The sequence below is a fragment of the Chelonoidis abingdonii genome, chromosome 16, assembly GCF_003597395.2.
Source record: "Chelonoidis abingdonii isolate Lonesome George chromosome 16, CheloAbing_2.0, whole genome shotgun sequence".
NCBI classification, from domain to species: Eukaryota; Metazoa; Chordata; order Testudines; family Testudinidae; genus Chelonoidis; species Chelonoidis abingdonii.
This window is the reverse complement of record NC_133784.1, coordinates 15,184,366-15,192,155: the sequence shown is the minus strand read 5'-3', so window position 1 is coordinate 15,192,155 and position 7,790 is coordinate 15,184,366. Positions and strand designations below refer to the sequence as shown.

Here is a 7,790-nt window from a genome sequence, read left to right as displayed (position 1 = left end):
AGGTGCATTTTCCTCTCTGTTTAAGATTCAAGGAGTTTGAATCACAGTAATCTTCCAGGGTGACACAGGGAGGGGAAGCCTGGGAGAGGCAACGGTGGGGGAAAGGGTTTACTTCCCTTGTGTTAAGATCCAGAGGGTCTGGGTCTTGGGATTTCCTGGAGAAGGCTTTGGGGGGACCAGAGTGTACCAGGCACTGGAATTCCTCGTTGGTGGCAGCGCTACAGGTTCTAAGCTGGTAATTAAGCTTAGAGGAATTCGTGCTGGTACCCCATCTTTTGGACACTAAGGTTCAGAATGGGGAATTATACCATGACAGGGGGAGTTACGGAGTGACAGGCTTTTGTGAAAAACTTCAGACTCTAGTTTTTGTTCTGAAGAGGAATGAAACCAAATGTTGAAACTTCAAAAGTTTTTGGAAACAGAATCCTTTGTTTTATGGCAAGCCCGAAGGCTTGTCTACACTGAAAACACTACAGCAGCACCGCTGTAGCACTTCAGTGAGACACTACCTATGCCAACAGGAGGGGTTCTCCCAGTGACATAGATAATCCACTTCCCTAAGCAGCAGTAGCTAGGCCGATGAAAATATTCTTCCATCAACCTAGCGGTGTCTACACAGGAGCTTAGGTCGTCTTAACAATGTTGTTCCGGGGTGTGGATTTTTCAAAAATTGTCAAAAGCAACTACTGCTGCACAGAGAAAAACCATAGAGTACAGTATGTGTATCATAAATTTGTCTCAGCATGCTGTGACCAAACTGTGTTGCATGTTTACAGGTCCCTTTCCAGCAATTATTTGTCTAGTCATCTCATCTCCTCCACACCTTTTCCACCTGAAACAATTCAGAGGTGCCTGGGAAATCATATCAGACTCAGCAGAATGTAAATTAATACAAGAGCCTCTTGTCCACAAATGCACACAGTTTGTGTGTGCACACTGACAACTGTAAGAAGCCGTTGGAGTGCTGAAGCCCAGGGGTCCTGTGAGTTTAGGAGGAGAAGAAAGAGCAGAACACATGGGGAAGGATCCAAGAACAGGGAGAAGAGACGCACAAATTGTTTTTGAACAACTTTGAAAAAAGGGAAAAAAAGGATGATAAACCCTGAAAACATAAGAAAATAGGCAAGCTCAAGACAAACTAGGTGTTCTGGCCTAAAGACAACAGGACTAGTGCCATTTAAAAGAACAGCCTGTAAAATTGCTCATGAAAATGTACAAACTCAAGCAAAAATCTGCTCATTTGCCCTTTATCATTACAACAGACAATTATAAAAATTAATATTTCATTCAACCAAAATATAAAGCCTCCTTGACCTGGGCAATATACAATTCACTACCACACACACGTCTTATTTTAAGAACTCCAGAGAAACCTTGTAAATGAGCATGAGCTGAATGTGAAGAAGTCTGGTAAATCAGTAAGTCAACACAGCAGCATCTTCAGAGTCTAAACGTGTGGCCTTTAAGATTTATGAACTGAAGACCAGACTCTAAGCATTCTGAACTTGGCCTCCTTTGCATGGGTAAAGCCATGTACTGGAAGGCAGAATGGGTCAGGAATGTTCTGGAGTCTTGTACATAAGGAAGCCAGGAAGCCATAAAGCATTGTGGGAACCACCCAGGATGAAAGCAGGTTTAGGAGCATCTAGCCTCCATAGCGATCATACCAGAGGCTATGACCCCTAAGTACTACATAGCACTCTTTGTTATTACATGCCTTTCTAGTATGCTTTGTTTTTTTTAAACAAGGAAATGCCAAACAGCTAGATGTTTCTAACAATGTGCTTAGTGGGGCATTACCCAGAGTCAAACTGGGACTGTTCCCAGTAACTCAGTGAATTGAATTTTTTTAATGGAGGCTACAGCCTTATGTTCCAGAATCTGAGTGTTAATTTTTTTTAAAAAAGTTAAATCAGTAACTCTTAAGATTGTGAACAGACACTTAAAACTATTAACCAATCATAACTGATGTACAGCTGCCTGCATGATTCTGTAGACAGTCTGAGAAGATAGATCAAAGAGCTGCAAATTGCCCTATTCATTTCAAGGGGTCATTAACCAAAGCCTTATGACAACAATTTAGAGGTCAACATTGATAATTATTGCACTGTTGATCACCATGCAAGAATGGAGAAGCACAAACAATGTAGAGATCTCATCCAAGTGGAGATGTCCACACTATTGGAACTATAGTTACTCAGATATAGCATCCTAGCTATGTCTGATAACCCTGTAGTGTAGATGTGGTCTACACCAATGGAAAAGGCTTTTCTAACACTGTAGGGACACCACCTTCCGGAGAGATGATATTCTTCCATCAACCTGGCTGCAGCTACACCAGGAGTTAGGTCAGCATAGCTATGCACTTAGGCGTGTGAAAAAATCAGACCCCGAAGTGCCATAGCTATATCAACCTAAATTTTAAGTGTAGATCAAGCCTGATTTTGGTGTCTCACATGAGTAGAGTTTGGTGTTCAGGCAGAATACAATTAGGGTTTTTTTTCCTTCAAATTAGATTCCTGGGCATTACAAGTTCACCATTCTCTTCCTGTTTCTCACATTTCTGATAAATTCAGAGACTGTCTTTTGTCTCACAGACTGGAGAAAGCTATTGAGTAATTGTAAAATTGTCATGGGGAAGAAAAAGCAAGAGACTCTTAATGGAAAAATCAAAAGACCAAAAACACCTTCCTCATCTCCCACATGTGCAACATTGTACTCCAAACCTACACCACTCCCACCCCCATGTCAGCCACATCCAGTCTGTGAAAGTTACCCTGGTTCTGCAGCTCATCTAGGTCCATGAACCTGCTGGGACGGGGGTTAAAGCCCATTGCTGCCTCCAGTTCCTTTTCCCGTTTCCTGAGTAGCTCCTGTTCCTGCGCCCTCCTTGCCACTTCCTCCTGTAACTCATCCAGTTCGCTCTTTGTTGGGACAGGCATTTCACCACCTTTAAACACCAATAAAAGACAGCAATGGGTACTTTCAGTGGGTACCTCGTTCCAACATGCATACTTTTCTATATCAACAACTGAGTTTGTTTTGCTCCTCCTCCCAAATCTTCTTTAAGTCCATTTTAAATAGGAAGCAAGGAAAACCTGAAGACCAAGGCAAGTGTCATCCAGATCACATACAAGGTAGCACTTAGCAAAGAGTTACTTTATTAATTTTCAAATTATATATTACATATATGTATATTACCGGTAATTTTTCTAAAAGATATAGAAACAAAAAAGACTACTGGATCATTTTAGCCTACTCTCTTGTCAACGCAAGTTTTCCCCCACTATACGTTTAACTAGTGCTTTGTACATTTTATCTAGTTTAATGTTCCAAATGAGAGATGAAGTGGGTGAAGTAATATCTTTTATTGGACCAACTTCTGTTGGTGAGAGAGAGACATGCTTTCAAGCTACACAAAGTTCTTCTTCAGGTCTGGGAAACTTATTCCAAGTGTCACAGCTAAATACAAGATGGATCCAATTGCTTAGCATAAGTATTTTATCATAAAAGACAAAATATCCATATATATGTTGTATATTGTCATATAGGACAAAACATGTATTTTTATATTTTATCAGAAAAATTATATAAAATATTTTCATATATTTTTCATAAAAGACAAAATATAAAAGACAAACACACTACATTGCCTGTGGGCAAATGCTTTTCACAAAGCGATCACTCTTAGTCTTTATCCTCAAAAGAAACGTGCACAACACTTTCAAAAGATGAGCCCAAGAGCTTAAATTCATAACTTTGCTAGGCACTAAAAATAATGGGCTGAATAGGGAGATTGGATTGACAGCTTATTACAACAATCTATACTTCACTAACAACTCCAGCTGCTTTCTCCCCCATGACCGGAGGGTCTTAACAGGCCACTGCACTTTGAATGGTCCCTTGAAATATGTGTTAGCTACTTATGCTAAACAATCTTGGAGATGTTATTTACACTACAGGTTACTTAGGTATAACTTACATCACTCAGGGGGTGTGAATAATCCACACGTCTGAGCAACCTAAGTTACACTGACCTCAGTGCCAGTGTAGACAGCACATATCAGCAGGAGAGCTACCACCTGTCACGGAGGCAAGAGTTAAGCCAATGGGAGAAGTTTTTTTTCCTGTTGGCTTAGAACATCACCACCACAAGCGTTACAGTAGGGCAGCTGCAGCATAGACATAGCCTGAGTTAGGGCTTGTCTCCACCACAGGGAGATCAACGCTGCTGCAATCGATGCAGCAGGGATCAATTTAGCAGGTCTAGTGAAGACCCGCTAAAATAGATGGCAGAGCGCTCTCCGGTCGACCCCGGTACTCCACCTCTCCGAGAAGAGTAAGATAAGATGACCGGAGAGTGTCTCCCTTTAACGCAGCGCAGTGAAGACACCGGGATAAGTTGACCTAAGCTACGTCAACTCCCAGGGCCGGCCTTAGGGCTGGGCAAACGGGGCCCATGCCCAGGGCGCCAAAGCCAGAAATGTGCCACAAGAACCTCGGGTTTCATCAGGCTGGCTGTGGCCGGGACTCCTCTCTTCTCTGGCCCCTTCTCCATTCTGGGCTGGTGGGCTTCTCCCCGCTCCTGCCCCCTCCCTCCCTCGTTCCTCAGCTGGCTGGCTGAGGGCTCTGGCTCTGCCGCAGCCCCGGGGAGCCCAGAGTGTTGTGGCTGGGGCCGGTCACTGGCAGTGTCGCCCACTGCTCACTGCCCAGAGTGGAACTGAGTCCATTCCTGCCTGCTGTCCTGTGCTGCTCAGTCTCTGGCGGGTGCTGGGGCCAGGAGAAGCGAAACTTCCACATGAGTGGAGTGGAGTAGGGTGGGGAAGGGGAGCCAGGCCAAGCAGGGGCAATGGGGGAACTTAAAATGACAGTGCGCTCACTGTCTCTCAAACTTCCCTAACATACACACACAGGCTCTCACATCCACTGCCACTCTGCCTCTCACAGTCCCCCAACACAGACTGAGACTGTGTGTGTGAGACACACTCCTCAACAGAGACTCTGTCAGACAATCCCCCAACAGAATCACACACAGGCTCTTTCTGTGTGTGTGTGTGTGTGTGTGTGTCCCCGCGCGCGCCTCTCTCTCTCTCTCTCTCACACACTCACACACACACACACACACACACTCTCTCTTATTATTATTGTTATTACTGCTTGGTACTTCCTGTCAAAATGCTCGTGGTGAGCCAGGAGTGGCTAGGAACTGCAGGAGGGCAGTGGGCACTGTCATGTGACAGCACAAGCCTGCCTTGAGCCACAGGCCAAACGCCAGGCACCACAAGCCACCGAAGCAGCACAGAAGTAACCATGGCAACACACCGTATACCATGCCACCTCCTTACTTCTGCGCTTCTGCTGACAGTGGCCTAGGAATTTGCTAGTTGTAGCAAATTGTTACTCATTGTGGAGTCCTCCTTCTTCCATTCCCTGATTGTCCGACTTGCTGCGCACACCTAGTAGCTCTCCACCATTGTTTGCAACTGCCCAGACCAACTATGCCAGCTACATGTTTCAGGTGCACTCCAGCCTGGAGCAATCATGCAATATTGGATCTCCAGGAACTGTGGGGAGAAGAAGCTGTGCAGGCACAGCTACTGATCAGCTGTAAAAATGTGGAAATCTATGAGCAGTTTGCATGAGGGATGCAGGAAAAGCAGTAAGACAGGGATCAGCAGCAGTGCCATGTGATAGCGAAGGAATTGTGGCAGGTGTGCCAGAAGGCCAGGAAGGCCAACAGTCAATCTGGTGCCAATCCACAGACCTACTGCTTTTACGAGGAGTTGCATGCCATACTTGGTTGAGACCCCAGCACCACTCTCAGACACTATAGATACCTCTGAGGAGCTCAAGTCACAGGCCCCTGGCATGAACAGTGAAGAGGAGGAGAATAAGGAGGATGGGGACCACACAACTGGGGGTTCCAGCTGCCATGAGCCAGGACCTGTTTGAGACTCCACTGTAGTCCCGTCAGTCTGAAATGGATTAAGATTTATTGGGGCCATGGGCACAAGGAATACTGGGGACCCCTCACTCAGTAAAACATGAATGTATCAAAATGAGTTAATACAAAAACTCCATGCATGCCCTTAAAGTTTCACAATCCTTTAAAAGATATTACATATTATTTTGATTCTGTGAGTTGTATCCCATCAAATGTCCTTTTCACCACCATCTATTGAACTGAGAGTAGCTTAGGAAACTAATTACAGCCAGACTTAGCGCATCAGTCCCAGTAACATCTGTGCATAGCAACGGAGAAAATGTGCTACACCTAATATACTGCAAATATCTCTCGTGTACCCATTACACTTATATTTTAATAATACTATCATATTATGTAACAAAAATATAAACATATAACCCCCCCATATCATATGGGGGTTCAGAAGGGAGAGAGAAGGGTGTGCAGGGGCTGGAGGGGGCAGGAGGAAGTTGTCAGAGGGGGAATTGGGGAGTATGAAGATGTAGCAGGGTCAGAGGGATTCTGCAGAGCAGGAGAAAGACTGAGGGGTGTGCTGAGGAATGTGGAGGAAAGGTGGCAAGCAAAGGAGGGATGGGGAGCTTGAGGTGTGGGAGAAGATAGAAGGGAATGCAAGAGAATGTGGGTCCAGAAGAGAAGCTGAGAAGAGTAAGGGAGAAGGAGTGGGAATGGGAGGGGGAAGGGAGTGCAGGTGAGTGTAGGGGGTGGTTGTGGGGAACAGGAACCTCTGGGGGATGAGAGAGAGAGAGAGAGAAAGAAAATGTGAGAGGTTGATGCTGGGAGGGGGCCAAGGCAGTGAAGAGCAGGGCTAGAATGGCAGCTCCCCAATCCCAGAAGTTTGGGGAGAACAAGTAGCATCACCTCTCCAAGGACCAGCAGGAAGGGGCTAAGGGGGGGCGGGGGGGCTCACATCAAAGCAGAATTTATATCTCACAGACCAATCCACACATTGTATTTTATCAAATCCCATGAGTTGTAAATCAAGATCAGGATTTGGGACTGGCAAAGGTGGGAGGGTGGCAATAGAGAGAAGCCATCAGCCTCTCTCCGCCAGCCATGCAGCTTTACTATGGTCTCTGTGCTGCGCAGGAATAAAAATCTGACCCCTTTTGGAGGGGCATGTTCCGTGCTCCCACCATGGCGCTGGGGCTAGAGTAGCACCACCGCAGCCCCACTGGAGACGCTGTGCTCCCACCTCCTACCCATCCATACAGCGAATTATCCTGTGCGTCCACCACCTCCGGCAGAGCTGTCCCTAGCGGATGGTGAATCTGGGCGACCGCTCCAGGCTGCACTTTGGGGGGCTCTGCAGACTGATGCAATTGGCTAGCGCCGCATGGAGATTGGGTGAACTGCTGGCTGGGAGAGGAGACCCCCAGACCTGCCTCTTCCACCCGAAGGAGAGCGTGTGCCCTGGAATGCCGGGAGGGGGAGTGCATGGTGCCATTGCTGCAGTCTCCCCAGCCCCGGAGTGCTGAGAGAGTGTGCGCGCCACCACAGCCTCCCAGGCCCCAGAAAGGCAGGTGGTGTGGCCCCAGCCTCCTGGAGCCCAGCGGTGCTGCCGAATCGGGGCCCAGGAGGGGTGTGTGTGGGTGGGGCCACGCCTGCCTGTTTGGGGAGGCACTGTCTCCCCTACCTGCTCCTGGCACGGTCGGTCCCGAAAGCGATGTCACTTCCTTCCCAGGCCTCCACCCCCCTAGGGACAGCCCTGACCTCTGGGAACCCTATGCTCCCCGCTCAAATGACCCCGTCTTTGCCTGCTCCACTCCCAGAGGCTGTTGTGCCCCTGTTTGTCCTATACCCCTGC

General features: G+C 47.1%; 2 protein-coding genes across 3 annotated transcripts in view; one reads left to right on the top strand and one right to left on the bottom strand.

The window, feature by feature from the left end:
• The window catches only part of SEC24C (SEC24 homolog C, COPII coat complex component), a 647,635-nt gene that overhangs the window by 225,603 nt on the left and 414,242 nt on the right, over positions 1-7,790 (top strand). The window lies entirely within an intron of this gene.
• USP54 (ubiquitin specific peptidase 54) overlaps positions 1-7,790 on the bottom strand; it is a 235,150-nt gene that overhangs the window by 30,709 nt on the left and 196,651 nt on the right. For both annotated transcript variants that reach the window (XM_075072848.1, XM_075072847.1), the window contains one exon: positions 2,777-2,950. In XM_075072848.1, coding sequence (XP_074928949.1) covers positions 2,777-2,950 — 174 coding nt within the window. The remainder of the gene's footprint in view (positions 1-2,776; positions 2,951-7,790) is intronic.